The 24,294-nt window shown below is 35.5% G+C and overlaps 3 protein-coding genes across 3 annotated transcripts; 1 reads left to right on the forward strand and 2 right to left on the reverse strand.

The window, feature by feature from the left end:
• The first annotated feature begins 364 nt into the window (after nt 1–364).
• LOC107769353 (S-adenosyl-L-methionine-dependent uroporphyrinogen III methyltransferase, chloroplastic) lies at nt 365–4,723 on the forward strand. The gene is made up of 5 exons (XM_016588565.2): nt 365–1,130; nt 1,781–1,858; nt 1,960–2,029; nt 2,770–3,047; nt 4,087–4,723. The coding sequence occupies exons 1-5, from the start codon at nt 597–599 to the stop codon at nt 4,255–4,257; spliced, it is 1,131 nt and encodes a 376-aa protein (XP_016444051.2). The 5' UTR covers nt 365–596; the 3' UTR covers nt 4,258–4,723.
• A 1,418-nt stretch (nt 4,724–6,141) lies between these two features.
• LOC107769352 (O-fucosyltransferase 20) lies at nt 6,142–9,878 on the reverse strand. Its single transcript, XM_016588564.2, has 6 exons — nt 9,001–9,878; nt 8,544–8,712; nt 7,707–7,796; nt 7,226–7,509; nt 6,880–7,138; nt 6,142–6,764 (listed from the first exon to the last, which is right to left on the reverse strand). Exons 1-6 carry the CDS (start codon nt 9,609–9,611, stop codon nt 6,534–6,536), a joined length of 1,644 nt encoding a protein of 547 aa, XP_016444050.2. The 5' UTR covers nt 9,612–9,878; the 3' UTR covers nt 6,142–6,533.
• Nucleotides 9,879–22,014: 12,136 nt separating this feature from the next.
• On the reverse strand, nt 22,015–22,470 carry LOC142176032 (uncharacterized). The gene has a single exon (XM_075243071.1). It carries the CDS (start codon nt 22,468–22,470, stop codon nt 22,015–22,017), a length of 456 nt encoding a protein of 151 aa, XP_075099172.1.
• Between the last annotated feature and the right edge of the window lie 1,824 nt (nt 22,471–24,294).

Consider the following 24,294-nt stretch of genomic DNA (forward strand, 5'->3'; position numbering starts at 1 on the left):
TCTGGTATCTAAAATACTAAATTCGTATGGTTAATAACCCTCATAATTTTAATTGAATGAATTTGGTTGAAACTGGGGCTTCATACAGACCAGTACACTGTGGCCTCTCTAGCCCCACCCCCAACTTTTCCTCGCCGCCTCCAACCTCTCTTCCATTTAGCCGCTTTTCATTTTCCATTTTCAACAGCTTGTTCCAAAGGTCAAATCTTTCTTTACTACTTGGGGCTTTCGCCAATCATAGCCCCAAGTTGTTTCATCATCTTTACAAAATTTCTTGAAATTTCTGCGCTTCTTAATTTTGTATTCTTTGCTTGTCTTTTTGTTTTTATATTGATTTGTTTTTTTTTCTTCAAATAGTAGTAATAAAATAGAATCTCAAGCCTCCTAAAGAAAGCTTGTCCCTTTCAAAGCATCAAAAGCTACTGAAATTGCCTTCTCATGACCCTTTAAAGCTCAAAATAAAAGGTCCCCAATTCAAACCCAAATACCCCTTTTGCCCCCATGCACTTACATACATATATATCCCCTCCAAAATCTACATTTTTGAGAAAAAGTTTACACCTTTAAGGGCCATTCTTTTCTTGAGAGAAAAGGGTATGGCTCTTGTGAGTAGAATTCCTTCAATTTCTTCATCTTCTGGAGCAACCCAATTGAGAAAAATCAAATCTTTTGTTCTTAAACCTGTTTCTTGTATCATCTATGCATCACAATCATCTTCCCCCTTTACTGAGAAGCATTCAATTGAGAGATACCAAAGGGACAATTGGATTTACAAGAATGAATTGGAGGAGAAATCTGGTTCTTGTCCAATTCTACCTGATCCCAGCTATGTTAGGGACTATGACATAGCTTTACAGCTACCTGAGCTGAAGAAAATGCTTCAGGTGTTGAAGGAGAAGAGGGGAAGTGAAGGAGGAGGGAGTGATAAAAGAGGGCCTGGGAATGTGTACTTGGTTGGTACTGGACCAGGGGATCCTGAGTTGTTGACACTTAAGGCTTTGAGAGTTATTCAGAATGCTGATCTTTTGTTGTATGATAGATTGGTTTCTAATGAAGTGTTGGATTTGGTTGGTCCAGATGCTAGACTTCTCTATGTTGGTAAAACTGCTGGTTACCATAGTAGGACTCAGGTTGGTGCAATTCCTCTGTGGTTTTTGAACATTTATACTTGTGTTTGTTTGATTTACTGAATTATAGATTCACAGTTGAATAAATTTGGGTAATCTTGATCCTTGGATAGAGAAATTAATTCTTGGCTTGATGCATGAATTTCCTTCTATTGGAATGATGCTTCTATTGGCAATTTTGTGACATATGGCGTTGGAATTTAGTGGGAACTTAATCATTTGGAAAATGCTTGGGATGATTAGAAAGTGAACTCATTCTTAGATGATAACTTAGGTAAAAATGGGGCTTTCCTACCTTTTTTTTCCAATGCTGGAAATTTCACAACATATAGTTCTGAAATGCAGTCTTAGATTCCGATAGATTGGATTTTATTGTAATGGTGGAAAAGCTATAGCCTTTCTTCTATTCTGTGTTTTAAGTGATGCCTGAAATTAGCCTAGATTTGAAAATTGCTCAAATAGTTGAATTTAGCGGTGCATTAAGTAGTGGGTAGTCGATGGTTGAAAATCTCTGTGTTACAAGCTCCTTAGCTGAATGTTCGCCTTCTCCATGTCATTGCAACAACTAGCTAGCTTGCATTGTGCATATGACCTCTGTGTATATTTGCTAGCAGACTTTTTGAAAGATAACAGTCGTATTTTGCGTTTTGCAGGAAGAAATTCATGAGTTGCTTCTGAGTTTTGCTGAAGCTGGAGCAAATGTTGTGAGACTAAAAGGCGGTGATCCGTTGGTATGTCTCTGGCTTAGATGTTTTGTGTAAATCTATATATTTGTATATAGTTGATTTTTTACAATTCCAGAGTTGAAAATTCGGGGCTTTTGTTGGATCAGGTATTTGGACGGGGTGGAGAAGAGATGGATTTTCTTCAACAACAGAGAATTCAAGTTAAAGTGATTCCAGGTATTTGATAAGTTTGTGAATCTCACAAATGCTCGATTGAGCTATATAATCACATATTGTTATTATATCTTCCCAAGTTTCATTAAGTTGGCTGGCGTGCTAACTTAAACCCACTGGAAATATATCTTAATTACGAAGAGGCGTTTCAGTGTTGAGAAGTAGCAATATGCAGTGTGGTTGGGGAAAGTATATCTTCTTCAGTATTTACTTGGGGAACAAAAGCAAGTCTCTCTCTAATAATCATAAGCTTGCAATTTACTTAGTAAATCATGTCTTCTTTCTGGAAGTTTAATCTGTAATTTTAAGATTTTTCCTTTCAGATTAGATGCTGAGAGTTTTTATCTTGGCCCCTGTTGAATAGGACATTATGTATCCTGAAAGAAATATGAAGTCTCTCTTGAGAATCCAATATCTATGTTATTTGAGCAGATTTATATGCTAAATTCTGATCTTTTTAGACCCATCTTCCAACATTCAGAAAGACTTGTGCAGTTATATGTTTACCAATATTATGGTCGCTGGTAGTTTCTCTGTTGATAGAAAGGATTTAATTTCCAAATAGACTCCATCTACACTTTGTAGTTGCTCTATAAATTTTCTGTATAGGTAAGAGTGGGCTAGTTATGTGTCGTGCATAAGTTAATACATAGTTGGAAGAAGTGTGACATAGTGGTTAAACTGGAATCTCATTCTGCATTGCACAACTTGATGTAGGCCTCATTGTGGTCATTTCATTTCAGGCATTACTGCAGCTTCTGGTATATCAGCAGAGTTGGGAATTCCATTAACCCATCGTGGTGTTGCAAATAGTGTTAGATTTCTCACTGGTCACTCAAGAAAAGGCGGAACAGATCCGCTTTTCGTTGCGGAGAATGCAGCTGACCCTGACTGTACTTTAGTTGTTTATATGGGCTTGTCAACTCTTCCTTCCCTGGCCTCAAAGCTGATACATCATGGGTTGCCAACTGACACACCAGCTGTTGCCATTGAGCGAGGGACAACACCCCAACAACGCATGGTAAGCGAACCCAGTTGCTTCTCTTTCTCTTATTCCTCCATTATTTGCCAACGTTGTTGATTTGTCAGCTACGTTTGAGAATAAATCATTTGTTATTTGATAACTGCACGCGACAAAATTGGAACAACAGTTACACACATGCATTTAGGGAGAGGACATTTACATGAGTATTCCTGCTTTATGAAATATTTCAACCCCTCTTCCTGAGAATGAAAATATGCTACCTCCGTTTGATCTGTTGTCTTCTTGATGGAAGATTACAAAAAGGTATTAGAAAAAAACGAATGTTGCAAGGAAAAGTCGTTATGCCAAAAGGACCTCTATTTTCCCCCAAGGTTCTGAGATTTTATTCGTTGAACTTCCAATTGAGAGCAAAGCACTTTTTGGTGTACAGATATTGCAACACTGCAGTGAAGGATCCTTGGTCCCTGAATGGGGCTTATTGGCGTCATTACCACCAAGCTTCGAGCTTTCTTTGGTTGCCTTTTCAAAGACGACATTAAGCTTGGCCTTAGTGGGTAACTCTGAATGTTATTGTTTTTTGGATAAATACTCAAGATAGTCTTTCCTAGTCACATTACCAACCCATTGGTTTCAGAGCTATCTGGTATTAGAAATATTGGGCTCATAACCTTTGCGCTAAAACTACCACCTTTGTTCTCACATCATGCTTAGCTTCATTGGTTACTATAGTCAACATGATCATGAAAGCAGCATTTATTTGAAGTTGAGAAATGTGCTGGGAGGTTGTTTATATAAAGTGAGAAGAACAAGTGAAAGACTGAGCCTTGTCTCAGATCTCTAACTTGGAGAAGCTATCTGAAATAAAGGTTTGAAGTGATTCAGATAATAGCAAATTCTGCATGTAGTGTTCATTTGTAAACAATAGGAATAAGGGTTTCCAGCCTTCTCATTCATGGATTGGATGAGTTATTCTTTGCTATTATACCAATGTTTCTTTTCTGCCTATTTAAGCATTCAACTTGACAGGAACTTTGGATTGCGTGGCTGATTGTAGTTGCCCTTGTAATTCACTCAGGTGTTTGCAGAATTGAAGAATCTTGCTGGCGATATTGCATCAAACCAGCTAGTGTCACCAACCTTGATTATCATTGGGAAGGTTGTGGCGCTTTCACCATTATGGCCACATTCTGCTGAAGAGAATCCCATCTTGGTTGAGACTAGATCTTCAACCAACACAGTGCAATAGAGCAGCCTCGCTGAAGGGATGATTATTTGTGATCCCAAAACCTCTTCTCTTTCCTGCAGCCAAGCTGGACATTGCTGCTTGCTAAAAGAAGTGCCACCCGATCACTTGTCTTTCAGACTGAAAGTCTAGCACAATAAAGGCGGTCTCATTTCTGGTGCTGTGGCGATATTTGGAGAAGAATCCCCAGCCAGCCTGAACATCAACAGGTCGAATGTTTACTCTCATTCCAAAAATCTGGCAACTCTTGCTCTGTATTTTCAAGAGGCAAGCAGAGACATTGAGATTTTGATGAATATCAAATTTTTTAAAGCAAATATTAATCCATAAGCATTCGCACAATGTATGTATCGAATAATTGATAATTTTGTAAATTGAGTTGGAAGAATATTGGTTTTTAGTGTATTTCTGAAAATTGCTGCCTTTTGGGCGATCATTGAGTTGTATCTATTATTCTCTTGTTGAGCAATACTGCCTTTTCTACGAGGTGTTTCAGCTGTTAACGTGTATGAGGAGAGTAAAATCGATTCTAGCTAGTGTTACTCAGATGATAATTTGAAGAATTAACTTATGAAATTTGTTTCCAAAATGTTTGTACCAAAAGAGCTGGAAATATTCAGGTTTACATTGAGCAAAATATTGTTGTCACCTGATCTTGACGGCTTGGACTCTTTGTTTGTAATTTAGGGGTAGGAGTGGAGGATGCACTTCGGAAATATTCAGGTTTACATTGAGCAAATTCTATAGATGTAAATGATAAGTTGGCCATTGTTGATTTCCTTAGTGCATTACATGACTTGTAATGGTTCAATTTTTTTACTATAAACTTTTCCCAGCATTACCTTTTTTATGCTACTTCAATGTACATTTCACCTACCAGGAAAAAAAATTATTCTGTTTCCACTTTTTCTTTTCTTTTTAAAGATACTAAGGGGTCGTTTGGTATGAGGTATAAGAAGGTATAGGGTGGTATAAAAATTTAATACCATCTTAATATTATGTTTGGTTAGCAAACCAGGTATAAGTAATTAACACCCGGATAACTTATACCTTATAGAGGGTGGGGTAATTAGCACCGGTATAACTTATACCTTCTTAGAAATTATACAATTGTCATTCTTAATACAACATATCAAACAGTGAATAAACAACAATCCCAGCATATCTTATCCCAACATAACTTATTGCCTGTTTGGCCAAGCTTTTTTTGGGCCAAAAGTGTTTTTGTTTGGCCAAAAGCACTTTTGGCCAAAAATTGAAGTGTTTGGCCAAGCTTTTGGAAGAAAAAAAAGTGTTTTTGAGGGGAAGCAGAAGCAGTTTTTGAGAAGCAGAAAAAAGTAACTTCTCTCCAAAAGCACTTTTCTGATAAACACTTTTGAGAAAAAATACACTTAGAAGCAATTTTCAAAACCTTGGCCAAACACTAATTACTGCTCAAAAGTGCTTTTTAAATTAATTAGTCAAACGCAAACTGCTTCTCACCAAAATCAATTTTTTTGAAAGTACTTTTGAGAAAAGCACTTCTCAAAATAAACTGATTTTAAAAGCTTGGCCAAACAGGCTATTATACCGGCATAATCCGTATTATAACCAAACGACCCCTAAGTTGTACAGTAGAAGTTAGGGCCACTAGAATTTGCTCTTCAGAATTTAAACCAAAGCTGCATTTTAGCCCCATTTTAAGGCAGCTTTACCCCACCCCATTCCATCCAAATCTATACATGCTCCACATATATTCCGACATTCTATTATTCTCAAGCAAATTTGTTATTAGGGTTAATATTTGAAGATATGACATTTTTCGACTGCTCAATGTTTAACATACATATTATGAAGGATTCCTGCCATAAGTTAAAGAGAGAATTTATCAACAGGCTCAGAAAGATACACCAATTAAAATGGCATATATACCTCAAAAATTTGTATGATTATATACATTAACACATATATTACATATACATTGATACAGTGTAAAGAATGAATGAATAAAAATGTGTTCCTTTCCCAGAGCAAATAATGCTCCTTTACCTTTGCTCCCCACTTCAAAATTAGGAATTGAACTTGTATAATATGTATCAGAGAATCACCTTCCCAGTCTCATGTTACTAAAAGTTATAACCACCAATCATTCTCCTCCAAACCGAGTCGAAAAAACACTACTGTACCTCAAACCACCTTGTCTGCTCTTCAAAATCATAGCGAGGCTAATCCAAAATTCTCAGAATGTTGCAAGAATGTACGATTTATCACGTGTTGTTCCCTCGTAAGGAGTAGTTACATTACATCGACAAATGGCTCCTAGTACCATTGCACATGCACTCTGGGACAGGGTATTTTGTCACATCCCTTCCTGCTTTCCTCAATTCTGGCTGACCTAAAGAATCTCTATGCAACTCCAGTATAATTCTGTTGAATTCTGTTTCAGAGAGAGATGAATTCAGAAAATGTCGAAGCATCTGTCTTTTGTTGGGAGTAATAGTCTTTTTGTGTCCTGCATAAGCCCTGTGTCCCTATTATAATACAAATTACAAACACTAGTTAGAGAAAAAATCTCAGAACTAAGTTCCCAAACTAGTGTTTCCTGAACTATAACAAGCAACTGTAGTGAAAGGTAGGCGACAATACCTGAATAGCGTGGCCCATGTTTCCACCATGAGAAGGCATGAAAACATTGCTGTTCGCGGATACTATGTAGTCAAGAGCAGCCATAAGGGAGGCTTTCTTTGCAAATGGCTCAAGTTCCCCGGGCAATGCAAGATCCTCTTTGTTATAGAAGTGAGTGAATTCACTAGTCAATGGTTGCAATGCTTCTTTCCCACCCAAAGGAAATCCTCCTGCCCAATAGATTCTTGCACTCTTTGGTGCTCCTAGAGCTTTTAGCAACCTAACCACAGATTGTCAATTTGTTTAAGTAGGCAATACTTTAGAAGTGCATAAGCAGAATAAAACTTTTATGAAGGCTAATGCTTGCCTTGTGACCTCTAAGGCATTCAAGGGACAGAGACCAGCAAGTTTTCTGGTATGGTAAGTCATGTTTGAACGTGAAGTTAAGAGCTTGGGCCTTTGCTTTCGCTCATTGTTGATCATCTCATCATACTCATGGCTTAAACCGGGAAGACAACCTGTTCTCACCCACACATCCTTCTCCATTCTCAAATGAAGAGCAACATATGGTCCCTTACTCCTCATTCTCTCAGTAAGCTTGTTACCAAGTTCTAAGATTGATGGAGAAAACCTCAAAGCATGAAATGCCACCTACAAGTTTACAAACCAAGAATTTTGTCAAATTGACAGCTAATGCCTTAAGAAAGATTTAGCAGTTGTTTTGTTCGAATAATAGTATTCTTGCGGACTGCAGTTGGTATTGTATTTTATACTACCAAATACAACGTGAAATAAGAATACACGTACCAATAATATCTGCATAATAGAAAAATGAGATTAAAATTTACCTTGCAGCGAAGTTTTTGAAGATCAGAAGGAAGATCCTTAGAAAGCCTCGAGTCAAGGCCTCGCAGAAGTAGAACACCATCCCTCCTAAACTGCAGGAAGATCAATTCAATAATCAAAATCAGATCCTCTGTAATTTCCGAAAACTTGCTTTCAACTTCAATTCACCAAAGACTTTTCTTAGATAAAACAAAAAAGATCAAAACATCTACATGGATAGTAAACATCCTTATGAAAAAGTCTAACAGTTGAATTGGTATTTGCAATTTTGGGTTCAGGTATCTATTCAAGAATATAGTAATTCATTCAAGCTGCCATAGAGTCAATTTCAAGACGTCCAACTAGCCAACTTGAAAGATACTACTTCAATATCTTCCAAAGATCTCAACTTTGGTATTAACCAAAGAAAAAACACCAATCTTGATTTTCTCCATATATTTACAATCTTGATTTTGTCTAACTGCATGGACTTACTAAAGACTATTAATCATACACTGAACCTCAACTACCAAAGTGAAAAAAAAACATTAATATTTTTTTCTTCCCATTTTTTGTTTATTGCTTTCAATTATTTTAGTATTTGAAGGGAAGTCTTGGAGCAACGGTCAAGTTGTCTCTATATGACGTATAGGCCACGGGTTCGAGCCGTGGATTTGCATCAGGTTAGGCTGCCTATATCACATCCTCTTGGGGTGCGGCCCTTCTCTGGACCTTGCTTGAACGCGAGATGTTTTGTGCATCGAGCTACCTTTTTTAATTATTTTAGGCTTTTGGACCAAACACCTATTTAACCAAAACAAGGAAAGTAACTTGATAGAAAATTGAATGAATCTTCTTACCTTTCTGGTATAATGTGAACGAATCCATTCAGGGGAGGCATGGAGAGGAGTCCTTGATTCCTCTACTGGTCTACTCATCACATGTGTAGATGGAAGTGATGAAACTATTCTTACATCATTTGCTAATACTTCCTTAAAATGATCCAAATCAAATATATCAGAGAACTCACTGCAAACAAACACCAAAAAGAAACATAAAACATACGTTAAGAAATCAAAAACATCCCAGAATAGCATAAAAATCTAACTTAGACCAAACATAATGTCACTCTATGGAAATAACCAGTTTTCCAAATAGATGAAATAGGCTTGTCAAGCTGATAAAGTTGCCTAAATTCAGAGAATTAGGCAGGAAATAAACATTTTCTCAACTGAATGAATCAAAACAGACAAAAAAGATAAAACTTTTGAGCTGGAAAACAAAGAAAAATGGTTCAAAAATAGAAAAAGAACAAACCTTTCATCACCCCAAATGACATTAACTTGTAAAATAGGAACAACAAGAGCAGCACCAAGAATCCTAGCAATTACCACAGCATCCACAATCTGATTTCTTTGCTGATTCATTCCACCAGAAACCACAACCATTAAATATTTTTTCCTACCTTTTACAATATCTACACTTGTTTTCCTATACTCTGCACTGAAATCCAAGCAAGGCCTATAACCCAACCCATCAGGTTGTTGCCAAAACTCACTGTTTTCATCCCCTTCATCTTCTTTTTTCCCCACATTTAAAGCTCCAATACTGAGCTGAGAAACTTGTTCGTCATTTGAGAATGAGCTCTTTTCTTGAAAAATCTCACATGGGTTTGGTGTAAAAGGAACTAAAGTTTCAAAATTAAACCACATCTTTAACATACCAACAAAACCAAAAGCAAAAAGAAATAAAACCCAGAATTTTGGATTATTGAGCAAAAGCTTGAGCTTTACAGAAAAAGATGGATTCTTTTTCTTGGGAGAAAGTAACAGAGACTGAAGTCCTGAAGAAGAAAGTGAATTTATTATTTGAGATGGTACTGCTATGTAACATTGCTGCTTCTTCTTGTTACTCTTTGACACTGCCATTTTAACACAAAAACAATGAAAACAAAGCCTTATTTTCCCTTTATATATGTGTAAATTGTAGGTGTGTTCAAGTTTAACACAAGAATTTTTCTCAGACTTTCTTAGAAAGTTTCTGCAAATAGAAAAAGAACATAGTAAGGGTGTAAAAGAAGAACGGCGGGAACACGAAATACGATGATTAAATGCGCGTTTGGTATTGGATGTAAAATGGTGGAAGTCAGAGAAGGTGTAAGCGTAGTGTCAGATTTATTTTTCAATTTTTTACTTAGTAGGGAATTGAAGAGTTGAGGGTATTTATATAAGTGTGTGAAGTGGGGAGAGAAATTATTTATTAATGTGTTTAGTCTAACATCTTGGTTTTTCAAATTGGGAAGCAATTATAGTTTTATTGAAATGACGATATTGCTCTTGGTCAAAAGTATAATAATAGGCTGTTTTGTCAAGCTTTTTTTTGGTAAAAAATACATTATTTTTAATTGAGGTATTTGACCAAGTTTTTAGAAGATAAAAAAAGTATTTTTGAGGAGAAGCAAAAATAATTTTGGAAAAGCAGAAAAAAGTAGCTTCACTCCAAAAGCACTTTTTTAAGAAGCACTTTTGAGAAAAATACACTTAGAAACAGTTTTTTAAAGTTTGGTCAAACACTAATTGTTTTTTCAAACTAATTAGCCAAACACAAACTGCTTCTCTACTTTTGAGAAAAACACTTTTGAAAAAAAATACTTCTCAAAATAAGCTGATTTTTGCAATTTGGCCAAACGGGCTATAAGAATTATAAATAAGAAAATCTCAGTCCATGCGTGAATTTCACTCCTTTTTTTTTTTTTTGAGGTGTTGAATTTCTTAAACTGCTGGACTAGTATTACTCGTGAAAAATGAATAATTGTGAAGTTGTGACAACGATATGTCTTGAGTTATTTAAGAGTTTTCATATTTGTTGCGATGCTAAAAACCAAGACAAAGTCAATCCTCATAAACTTGGCAATATTTTTTTTTTCAATTTGAATATATCGATCTAGAGGAAATGGTTCAAAAAATATACTCATATATCTAACGAATATGGATCATTAAGGGATCATTTCGCAGGATGCATAAGAATAATGCTAAATATGATGTATTAGTAATACTGGTATTAGTTATGCTTGCATTAGTTATGATGACATATTTCTTATTCATTGTTTGGTTTGATGTATTAAAGCATTGCACAATTTCTAAAAGAATTGCTTGTTTACAAAAATACCCTCAAAACCAGTCCATCACTTAACTTTTTAAAAGAAACATATGTTGAGAAATGTTTTTATATGAAAAAATTTTAAAAAAAATATTTAATTTGTCTACCTATATTATAATATAAAACAAAATATTTATTTATAAAAAAGGTAATATGCTAAGTATTTATTTATTTACTAGCGATATAATTTTATTTCTCACTATTTGGATTATTTTAAGCCTGCATTAATATAATAACTGGCATATTTTAATCAAGCATAAATTTTGAAGGATAATTTTATTTTTAACTAAGCTAATGCATGCATTAAAACCCATTGCATTACTAATACCATGGTTTTCTATGCATTAGTTATGCATAGAATAATATCAAATAGGATGTATAACTAATGCTTGCATAACTAATGCATAGGTTCAAAATATCTACCAAACAAGATATTATTAATACACAAAGTTAATGTATGCATTATTTTATCTAATGCATCCTACCAAACGACCCGAGTGAAAAGGCCGATAGAAAAAATGAGCTTTTGAATATATTTGGTAGAACTCTTATATGTTACATAAGTTACCATATTTAATTCTTTATTAATTCTCACTGCCCAAGAACCATCCTCGCTCCCCAAAAAAAAAATTAAAGTTTGAAAAAAGAAGAAGAAGGAATCCAAACACAGAAACTGGACTGGAAATAGTTTATTGTTACTTGTAAACTCAGTCTTACTGGTTGCCAAATAGCACTTGTTGTTTATGCAATAATACCTAACATTAACAAATAAATGAGTAGATAAGTGTTGCACTAAACAGTTTTAGCCACGCAAAGCAGCTACTTCTTTCTTTTTTTTTTCTCTTGCAGTTTTACTTTCGCATTTCACCTTGTCAAAACCTTGTTCTCATAATTTAGTAGAATGAATTTGAATTAGTCGGATAAATTTTGAATAACGAGTGGTTCAGCAAAAAAATCGCTTCTCTCTACTTTCCATTCAAAAGGACGCGAAGGATGTTGGATCTTAGAATTTTTCAACAACTATTTTAGATAGTCACGTTTGAAAACCAAAAAGTTTTCTAATGTATGTAATCAATAATCATCACTTCAGGAAAAAAAAAATATATATATATATATATATATATACTATTTCCATGCCATCCCTCCACCACCGCCCAACTCTGAACTCTCTTCTTTATTATTTTTTAAAAACCATTGTATTGTTATTGTTATTACTATAGTTATTATTATATCTAACATAGCATAAAATTAGGATAACTATTATTTCCTTATGCAGATTTGGACCATTCTAAAACATACATAATTAATTATCAATATATTTATTGCTTATCTGATTACTCCCTCTAATCTAAATTTGTGCGCTCTTCCTATTTTGGGATGTTCAAATAATTAGTGCATTTTCATTTCCATACAACTTTTATAAGAATTCAAAATCGTTTAACCTATCCAACTTATGCTTTCTGTGATGTTTTATCAGGACAGTTAATTAAGTGACTTTAAGTCTTCAAATTGGAGAAGATTTTTCAGTTAGGTGGATAATCCTTTTACTACATTCCACAATACTTTTTATAAAAGGTCAAATTTTCTTTTGCTGATGTTTGGATTAAAATTGACCGGTGATTGTCGATCAACTCTCCTCCTTTGATCGATTATCAATTTATTGTCGATAATCGCCCCTCTATTCTGTGGCTACCGCCTGTGGCCGATATCGACCTATAGTCAATAAATTGACCTCCTTCGTGGTCGATCATCAACCCATTTTTTCCGATAAACAACCTCCTTCTTGATTGTTTATCAACCCATGATCGCTAATTAATTTTTTTCTTGATTGATTATCCACCTTCTTCTTGGTAAAAAAAGGCATTTATGTGAATGAGTAAGCCGAACTGATGTCAACTTATGATTGCTAGTCGACTTCCTTTTTAATCAATTAAGGTCATTTTTTAATTTCAAACATATAGGAAGAAAAAAAATAAAGATCTTTTAGTTAAATCCGTTGAAGAATCAAATATGAGCCATAACTGTCAAGCAGCTCCTCCGTCTCATTCTGTTAGGCAGTTAGGATCTTAGGTGTGTATATATATATATATACACACACACACACACACACACACACACACATATACACATAGCTCTTGTACAATAGCGAGCAGCAGATTTCATTGTATGAAATGAGTTAGTTCTTCTCTGCATTGCTCAATTTTCACTTCTTCTCTCTAGATCGATCAACTAGTTCTAGTTTTCAACATGGTACCAGAGCCTGTGAAGACGATCAATTCACGCAGATTGCTCGCAATTGATTTCTCTTTCTAGAACTCCTTAATCGTCTATGTAATTGCTTCGATTTACCTCATCCTAGGTTGAGTCGTCTTTGAGCAATTGGGTATTTTTGGAATTCTTTGTATTCTATTCTATCCTAAGCTCTCGATTTTTAATCTTCAATGGCGATCGGAGCTGTTGGTACTAGCTCAGGCACATGAATTGAAGATACGACTACTGATGCAACTCCAGTGGTAGATCCAGGTCGTGTGGGTGCTATAGTTATCGACGAACATCATCCTCTATTTCTCCAATCTTCTGATACTCCGGGTAGCTCTCTAATCTCAATCAAGCTAATTGGACATGAAAATTATGCTCTATGGAGTAGCTCTATGCGTATGAGTCTATTGGGCAAAAGCAAACTAGGTTTTGTAGATAGAAGATATTCTAAGGATAAATTTGATCCTTCTCTTCATGATTTGTGGGAAAGGTGCAATGCTATTATGCTTTCATGGATAATGAACTCTGTGAGCACTAAGCTATTAAGTGGAATAGTGTATGTTATAAGTGCTCACAAGGTGTGGAGTGACCTTAGAGAAAGTTTTTAAAAGGTAAATGGCTCGAGAGTCCTGTACTTGCACAAACAGATTGCCACTCTGTCATAGGGCATCTTATTAGTGTCCTCTTATTTCTCAAAATTGAAGGAGTTTTTGGCTGAATTTGATGCCCTTATGCCTTGTCCTAGTTGTGGCTGTGAAGAATCAAGAGAAATGTAGAACACTTTGAGTATCAAAGGTTGTTACAATTTTTAATGGGACTGAATAAGTCCTATGCACAGTATGTCACATATTCCCTCCATAAACAAAACCTATTCTATGAGCATTTCATAAGAAAGTAGAAGGTCCTTGGTTAATCATTCTTCAAATGTAGCAGAAGTTTATGAGGGAACAACCTTATTCACTAATAAAGGTCACCCTAATTCATCTGAGTTTGCCAATAAATTTGGTCCCGCTTCATACCCCTCTAATCCTACCTCTTATTCCCCTGGCCTTTACAATCATAATCAAGTGATGTTCAATAATAAAGGAAACTCATATCCTATCAATGATTTTAAGCAGGGGATGAATCAGTTGTATTGTGACTACTACAATTTCACAGGTCACACTAGGGAAACCTGCTATAAGCTTAATGACTATACCTCATATTTCAAATCCAAGAAGAAACATCCTTAGGCAAACTCAGATGTTTATACTGGAGAGAATCAATTCTCCAACAATGTTATACCAATCTATGGGAATTCTTCAACTTCACAAGCAGTAGGCCACCTCACCAATAACCATCTTGCTTAGAACCAGCTTGCTCAAGCTACAACAAGTGGAATTCCTCAATTTACACAGGAACAGTACAATCAAATCCTGCAGATGCTTGGAAAAGGAAGTGAGGATAGTGGCTCAGCCATAGTAGCAGGTATGGTACATAATGCAATTCTTCCGGAATAAAAACCTAAGTGGATAATTGACACCACAGCCTCTAATCATATGGTGCATAGGATTGATATGATGTTTGATCTAAAATACTTGGGACAGACTAAAGTAGGGAAAGTATGTAATACCTATAGGAGAGTTAGCCACTATAAGACATCTAGGCTCACATGCATATTTCCTGGTCATAAGATAACTAATGTAATGCATATACCTGAGTTCAATACATTCTCTTATCTGTCTCAAAGATTACAAAAGAGCTAAAGTGTGTAGCTATGGTCTTTCTTGATTTTTGTATATTTCAGGATCTCTTCAGTGGACATGTGAAGGGGATTGGTAAGGAATATTGCGGACTGTATGTGCTTACCTCTGGGAGTATAATACAAGTAATGGAGGATGCACCTACTACAAGAAACTCAAGTTATGTTCCAAAATCTCTCACTGTAAATACCACTGAGTTTACTAGAATAAATGTTGCCCTATGGCATAGGAGGCTAGGTCATGTACCTTTGGATATACTAAAGAAAGTAAGTGAATTTCAATCTGTAAAATTTGATGATATTGAACACCATTGTATTATCTGCCCAATTGCTAAGCAAACAAGATTACCCTTTCCTTTGAGTACTTCTACTGCTCATTCTAACTTTGATATCATTCATGCTAATGAATGGGGCCCTTACAGGGTTCCTACCTACGGTGGAAAGAGGTATTTTTTAACCATAGTTGATGATCACTCTAGATTCACATGGCTGTATATGTTACCCTCAAAAAACTAAAGTAATTTTTGTTCTTAGGAACGTTTTCTTAATGGTTAAAACTATTCATTCCTCTACTGTTAAAGTCCTAAGAACAAACAATGGTTGTGAGTTCTTTAATACTGAAATGACAGAACTACTCATATCACTAGGCATCATTCATCAAAGCTCGTGTGTTTACACTCCACCAACAGAATAAAGTGGTTGAGAGAAGGCATTGGTGTATACTCAATGTAGCAAGGACACTCATATTCTAAGCTTTAGTTCCACTCAGATTTTGGGGAGAATGTATTACTACTACAGTTTATCTTATAAACAGGCTACCTACTTCAATACTCAAAGATAGAACACCATATGAAATATTGCATGATGCTCCTACTTCTCTCACTCATTTGTGAGTGTTTGGATGCCTAAGCTATGTGTCAGATGTAAGGAGAACTAATTATGCTCCTAGAGTTGTTTCTGCAGTTTTTCTTGGATATTTTATGGTTCAAAAGAGCAGTAAGATGTATACACTAGTCTCTAGGGAGTTTATAGTCAGTAGGAATGTGGTGTTCAAGGAGGATGTCTATCCTTTCAAACATACTATCTCTCTTCTATATCATCAGTATTCCCTATTTTAGAATTCTCCCTTGACAATAATTCTGAAAGCAATATTACAGTATCTCCTTAAAATACTACAGGCTTATCTAATGCACAACATGTTGATCCCTTAATATCTGTTGAAGCTCCAAATTTATCAGTTGCTTCAGAAACTAGTACATCACTAGATGTAGAGTCTTCTATTGAGACTTCAGCACCAGTGCCCCATCATGAAGTACCTGAACCTAGTAGAAAATCTCTAAGGGTGTCCAAATCACTAGTCGTAGTGGGAGAGAAATAAGACAGCCAGTTCGTTACACGCTCTTGGGAGAATCATATGATAGGATCCCTGAGGAGTCTACCTCCGAACCTGTCAATTACGACCAAGCACTACATGATAAGGATGCCGATAAGTGGATTGCTGCTATGAAATCAGAGATGGAGTTTATGTACTCGAACAAGACTTGGAGTATTGTTGATTTGCTAGATAGAAAGGTGCATATTGGATAGAAATAGATTTTTAAAGTTAAATATACAGCCTCAGGAGCAATAGAAAGATACAAAGCAAGGCTAGTGGCTAAAGGTTACATCCAGCAAGAAGGACTAGACTATACAAAAACTTTCTCCCTTGTGGCCAAGATGGTCACAATCAGGTTAGTTATATTGCAGCAGCTAAGTATTGGCATATCTTTCAAATGGATGTACACAATGCCTTTCTTCAAAGAGATTTGCTTGAAGAAGTATACATGGGCATCACACAAGGTTTTTCTACCCATGGAGGGACAGACAAAGTCTATCGATTATACAAATGTTATTTGGTCTCAAACAGACAACACGACAGTGGAACAAGAAGCTAACAGATTCTTTGCTACATCTTGATCTCACTCAAAGTCATTTTGATTATTCCTTATTTACTAAGAAAGTACAGGACATACTGGTGCTTGTCTTAGTATATATTGATGACCTTTTGGTTATAGGGATATGTCCTCAGCTTATTCTACAAGGTAGATGTAATCTGCAACTCATGTTCAAGATGAAGGATCTTGGTGAGCTCAAATTTTTCTTGGGCATTGAGTTTGCTAGATCAAGAGAAGGTATTATCATGAATAAGAGAAAATATGCTCTAGAGCTAATTGCTGAGCTGGGATTTGGAGGAGCTAAACCTACTAGTGCTCCATTAGAGCACAATCAAAAGCTCACCTCTGTAGACTATGACAACTTCATCAACACTCAAAGCACAGACAAGGACAATGCAGATATAGATCATCTGCTACCTGATGCTAGCTAATATCAAAAGTTAGTAAGGAGACTTTTGTATTTGACAATGACCAGAGCAGACATTGCCTTTGCTGTTCAGGTCCTTATCCAGTTTATGCATAAGCCCAAGCAATATCATATGGAAGCTACACTAAGGGTGGTAAGGTACATCAAGAATGCACCTGGTTTAGGATTGATGATGCCTTCTAAAAGCTAAGGGAAATTAAGAGCCTATTGTGACTCAAACTGGGGAGGTTTTTTGCAGACTAGCAGGCTATCTAGTGAAGTTTGGAAATGTCTTAGTCTCTTAGAAGTCAAAGAAGTAAGAGACTGTGGCAAGGAGTTCTGTAAAAGCGGAGTTCAGAAGCACGACCTCAGTGGTGGATGAACTAACCTAGTTGACAGGTCTATACGAAGAATTAGGAGTGGAGGTTGAAATGCCTATTGATCTATACTGTGACAGCAAGGCTGCAATCCAGATTGCAGCCAACCCCATATTCCACGAACGTACAAAATACATAGACATAGATTGTCACTTTGTCGGAGAAAAAATTATTCAGGGATTGGTAAAGACACACTATGTTTCTACAAAAGAACAACAAGCTGATCTGCTGACCAAAAGTCTGGGAAAGCCACAACATGATTATTTACTATCCAAGCTGGGGTTGAGAGATGTGTTTCAACCATCAGCTTGAGGGAGGGTGTTGAAGAATCAAATATGAGCCATAACTGTCAAGCAGCTCCCCCATCTCATTCTGTTAGGCAGTTAGGATCTTGGGTGACAGTTGTCACAAGCTAAGTTAATAGAAGTGTGTGTGTGTATATATACACACACACACATAGCTCCTGTACAAGAATGAGCAACAAATTTCATTGTATGAAGTGAGTTAGTTCTTCTCCGCATTGCTCAACTTTCATTTCTTCTCTCTAACTCGATCAACTAGTTCTAGTTTTCAACAAAATCAAAACTTGCAGAGGGATCATAGATCAAATCTTCTATCTAGTTAAATTTTCAACCATACTTATTTCATGTTCCAATCAATACTATCATTTTAGCGTAACATACGATAAGTAAATTGTTGAAGTTTCTCATTTAGGGATTAAAAAAATGAAGTTCGATTCTCTACTAGTTTATTTAATAAAATTGTAGCTTACAGGATTTTGCACATAATTTTGAATATATAAAGTTATAAATAAATTAATTGTCTAATTAGCTCTAAATAAATTTATATTCGATAAGCGAAAATAATAACCAAAAGTGCAAATTTGGTAATACTAGCTCGTTTTAATAGTAATATTTAAGATGAAAAAAGGGGGGTCACCAATAATAAATTTTAAAAAAGAAGGAAAATATAGGACGAGCAAAAATGTTCATAGGCTTTATCATCGGATTTTCCCAAAGGAGCATGAGTTCACCTTCAAAATGTCTGCACTAGGGGTGACAAAATGGTTAAAAGAAAACAATTAGCCACTCATATTATTCACTAAAAAATGGGTTGAATAATGAACTATTTAAAAACGGGTTAAATATGGATAAGAACCATATTATCCATTTAGAAAATGGATAACCAATGAGTCTAACTTTTACATTTGTAAAGCCTCGAATTGGGGATTCCTCAAGTTAGGGAGACTAAGAATTCTCCCAAAAGTGATCATATACAAGAAGTCATGAATAATATGGGTAACCCATATTATCCACCGATTAACCCGTTTTTTATCTGTATTAAATATGGATCGGGTCGAATAATCGATCCGTTTTTTCATTACTCGTTTTTTACCCGAACCATATATCTGACCCGACCCGCCCATTTGCCACTCATAATCTGCACCATATATAATGATTAATGATGATTTATAAGAGAGTTGATCGAGTCTAAAAAATACCAATAGTAGGAAAGCCTAACAAAACAAGCAAATCAAAACAAGGAATTAATTTGCGAGGTAACGTGTGGGGCAAGGGTTCTCGTGTTGCCTTGTGGGTGGGGTGGGGAGGGACTTTCATTTTTTTTATTTTTTTGTTGTGTGTGTGGGTAAAATCGAATTCTCATGAAAATGTTTGAAGTCATTTGGTCATGAGGATAAGGAATTATTAATAATTTAATAATATAAAATTAGCTTTAGAGTAACTATAAAGTTATCTCGTGTAACTTACAAGTCACAAGTTCAAATCGTAAAAACAGTGAGTAATACTTACATTGGAATAAATTGTTTACATCACAATGTGGGTGCGGCCTTGTTCGGATGCTTTGTGCTTTTGAAATTTGTTAGTCACAATTATAGATTATTATGTTTTTTTCAAAATTGAAAATATTGTTGAAAATGGTGGGGGAATTGGGATAATGACTATCTTCGTGTCGTGTAATGAAGTAGCCAGCTGAGGTATTAAAAAATGGTGGCTAAAAGGAACATGTGAGCTGCCGCCTTTGCTCTTTTGACAGCCTGTTATCTATTGTATGCTTTCTTTCCTTCCTTTGATAAAGCTAGGAAACTCCCTCTGCGTATGATAGGCTTAGTTCCCAATAATTTGCTACTACTAATAATACTCCAACAATCAGATAGTACTAGTCCACTTTCCTATGCCAGCTAGACAACTACAGTATCTTACACGCTGGCATTTTGGCCACCGTGTTCGATGGTGACCTTTCAACATCCTGCCACGTTGGTTGGAACCAACAAAAGGCCACTACAATTGCTTCTTCTGTTTGTGTTTGTCTTTGTTTTGGGGTGCAGGAGATTAGGCTTTTTAGGGGCTTGAATTAGCTAGCTACAATTTCCTTCATTTTGCCCATTTGATGGAAAAGGAAAACTTGTGAAAAAGTTATCGCTAAAAACTAAATTTCACAACCTCGAATTAGTTGACAGATTCCTGTTGTCCCCTATGTGCATATGATATGGGCAACTTTATTTTCAAAATAACATTACTCTTTGCAAAATTATGATCTTTTAAGGTGTCTAAAGCATTCGTCTTGGTTGGTAGGTGGAGGCGAAGATTTAAAAGTGGCGAGGTCACTACTACCGAATAAAACTTTTGTAAAATGTTGGAGTGAGAATCAAATTCAGACAATAGACTAAAAGTCAAATTATACCCTTTAAATCGATCGATGCAACTTTGAGTTTTAAGGTACTAATTAATATATGTTATTTAAGATATACACATACATATATTTTTTTTCTGAAATTACCAGGGACCGATGACTCCTGCCCTAAGGGTAGGTCCTCCTCCGAGTCCATTGAGAGTTGAGACCAACGACAAGGGTTAAATAAAAGAGAAGTGGGGTTTAGTGTGTTCATTATAATTAAAAAATCAGAACTTCGAAACCAATTATTAATTTCAAAGTTGGCTATGAAATATGAACTTCCCCCTCCTTTCCTCAGTTATTATTCATTTGTTTTTTTAGAAACCAAAAATGCATGTGCTTTTTAATAAATTCATATACCATTTCAGAATATATAGCTAGTGTACGCTTGAAGCAAACATCAAGTTTTCAGTGGAAAAATTATATTAAGTCTTCAATTTATTGGGACATGGTTTTATGACCATGTAACATTATTAATATGCTGCCACACATTTGGTTGGGAGCAGATAGGGTTTAAGAACAAGGCGTCCCCTTCGACATGTTAATCATATGTTATTGTTTCTTTTTCATTATTCTTGGGGCAAGGAGGGACCGTACTCGACATTGTGTACTGTGATTCTTTAACTTACCTAGTGATTTTATTCAACAAAGTAATTATTGAGAGAAATAATTAAGCTCCTCATTAATTTTCACTAGGGCACCAATCCATCATCTCTTTTCCTAACAAACTTATCATAATTACGGATTAATTTAGAAGTAAGAATTTAAGATTCTGACTTGACTAACCCAAAAAGGCACAATCCGTTTGCTTCCTTAACAACTCAACTATGAAACATTTTTATTTAGTTACTTACTTTTTATTTTAATCTAAAAATTCTGATGTTTCATTTTTTTCTTTGTTAATGCTTCAGTTAATTAATTAAAACTCATTATTTTAATACTGAAAGTCAGAAGCTCTTTGGCTCTTTTCATGCTCCACTAGAGGCTAGAGTAGAGTACAATAAGAAAGTGATTGTAGCCATTTTTTAGTTGCGTTTACTTTCAGATAAGCACCAAAAAAAGAAAAAAAATGATTTCATTAATTATCATGAGCCCCCCCCCCCCCCCCCTTTTTTTTTTCCATTTCATGTTTCTTTTAAAGAGTATTTTTTGGAAAAAAAGGAAAACTAATATGATAAGTTATGTGAATTAGGTTACAAGGAAAATGACTTCCTACTTTCTCACAATTATATTTTCCACATGGGGAATGCCCTGTTAGAAGTCAATTGCAATATAATTTTGAAGTGGATTGTATTCATTGCAGATTGATTTGTGTTCAAGCAAAATAAATTTATATATTTGAGAAATTATGACTCAAAATCATGAAGATCCATTAAAGAAGCTCTCAATCTCCAATGAAATTGTAAAGATATAGATTATGCTGCGTTTTTGGACCGAATTGCAATGGAAGTTGGAGTAAATTTCAAATATTCTTTGCGTTACTTAGTAGTAGTTCTTTTTCTTGTACGTTTCTCTTTTCGCAAAATTTGCTTAAACTGAAAGAAAATTTAAATGTTATTATGTAACGACGTAAAGAGTTTTTATTATTTCCATGATTGAAAGATTGCAATATCTTGTAGAAGTAGCAATCCAAGCTTAGGACAGTTTTCTCTTTCTTTTTTTTTTCCCGGGGAAACAAAGCATGCATTAGTCAAACCCAATAATCAATGGTACAAAACCAGATGAAGCCTCGTTGACAATCCAAACAGGAAAGTTGTCAAACTAAGAGACTTCACTAACTAGCGCGAAAGAAAATTTGGCTAACTTATGATTACAAGTATTGAATCCTCTACTTAGATATTTAAAAGATATATCACTCAAATGTTGCTGAAGTGCCCAAATATCTTCGCAAAGAGTATTAACCTCCCATGAAGGACCTCTGCTTTCATTAAGCATTTGAACCATTATTAAGGAATCAGATAAGATATCTATATTCTTCCGGTCATACTTCACCGCCAGTTGAATTGCTTTTTTTATTGCGCACGCTTCAGCTATTATGGCTTTTCCAACAAAAGGAATTGGACTACCATAGGTATAAAGCACGTCACCATTAGCCTTTAAGGCTACCATTCCAATACTCGCTTTGCAAGTCTTTGGATCCAGACCTGCATCCACATAAAGCAACACTTTTTCTGAAGAAAGAGTTAGTAATGGTGGATTAGTAGAAGTATCGCTCATAGTGTTAACATGTTCCTTTGCAATTGTAAATTTATTAAACTCAAATAATGCTTTAGATAAAATCTCATTTTCATTCCATATCACCGAATTAAAAATATACTCATTCCTACCCTTCCAAATCATCCATAGAAAAAATACTAGTTGCAATAAGGTATTAGTTTTCGAGAATCTTTTAGTGTCTAACACTAATTGATGATAGTCTATATAATTACGTATTTTAGTCGCTTATTACACTCAAAATTACTGCACTTTAATTGAGTTCGAGTTTTAATCGCTAGTGTCTTGCACTAATTGTGTGTTTTATGCCATGTAGGAATGATTCCGAGCTATGTAAATGTTATGGAATGAATTCAAGTGATTTGGAGCTTTGAAGTCTGAGTAAAAGCCCAATAAATTAAGCCGGGATCGTATTCGGGGATCGACGGATGATAGAGCAACAAAACGAAGAATTGAGTAGGCATATTGCGCACTGTCTAGTAAAATGTACATAACTTTTCGCTCAGAACTCTATTTGGGCTTCATAATATATGGTCGGAAAGCTAACTCAAAGGAATATAATTTTGATGTTTTACGTTTTTCCAAATTTTAAACAGAACAGGGCGAAAAATGCAGTCGAAACTGCGGCTGCGGACCTGACGCGGACAGAAGCAGTAGCCTTGCAATGTACCGTGCCCGTACCGCGGTTGACCGCGGCCGTGGCTGTCCAGACGTGAAAAACTATCCTTTTTCGCGTAGGAAAAGGTATAATTATTTGGGCCCGACCCTACTTGGTATATATACATGGAAAAACGGTATTTTAAGGGTCGGGACACACTTTTGACATAATTTTAGACCTAAGGAGGCGAAGGAGACCAATTTTTGATACAGATTCGACCTAAGGAGGCAGAGACACAATAGGAGCAAGGCGGGAAATCCTTCTACGAGTTTTTCCTTCCTCTTCCTATTTTTCATTGTTGGTTATGACTTTTAGTATTGTAGTTTTACATACTATTATGAATAGCTAATTTGTTATCTAGAGTTTTGATAGAACCTTTTGTAGGATAAATTCTTGTTATGTTTTTATATAATTGAGCCGTAGCTTTTCTCTATTTGTTCAACTACGTTTATATTGTGGTTGGTTGAAGAGCTCTCAATTATCTGTGCCTATTTAGTATGTATTACTCGGGAGAGAGTGCATATTTAGGTAGTTGTTGAACAACATCACTCCCGACGTATGTGAGGAATCAATAACCAAGGATTTAAAGGTGGGATTATGGATAACGAAACCTTGGGTGCGATCTAAGTGAGCTGTAATTAAAGCCAGCTAGCGTAACTCGGGAGAGTATGTCTAGTAAATTGTCGTAATTACTCGGGAGAGAATTACAACACGCAGAGCGCTCATGATCGGTAGAGAATACTTAGGCGAAATTATAGAAGACATAGCGGGAAGGATTCCGACAATTGGGAAAATTATAATTCTAGACCTCCTTAATGTCTCTAACCCTGTAGTATCTTTAATTGTTAATCTACTAATTTAATTATTTAGTTAATTTGATATAAGAATCTTAATATTTATAACTTAGGAATTGTTCGAACTTGTATTCTTGGCGATAGTGAACAGTTGTAGCTAAGCCTTATCTGTGAGATTCGACTCCGGACTTGTAAACCGGATTATATTTGCAACGACCGCATTGTCCTTTTTATAAGGCATAGTTGGGCGTGATCAAATTTTGGTGTCGTTGCCGGGGAACTAACGGTGTAGCTGTAGGTGTACATATTTCTAGGTTGCAAGTTTGAATTGTTATTTTTGCTTTCTTGTATTTACTTTTTATTTTTATTTTTTTA

This window comes from Nicotiana tabacum, chromosome 22, assembly GCF_000715075.1.
Source record: "Nicotiana tabacum cultivar K326 chromosome 22, ASM71507v2, whole genome shotgun sequence".
Classification (NCBI taxonomy): Eukaryota; Viridiplantae; Streptophyta; class Magnoliopsida; order Solanales; family Solanaceae; genus Nicotiana; species Nicotiana tabacum.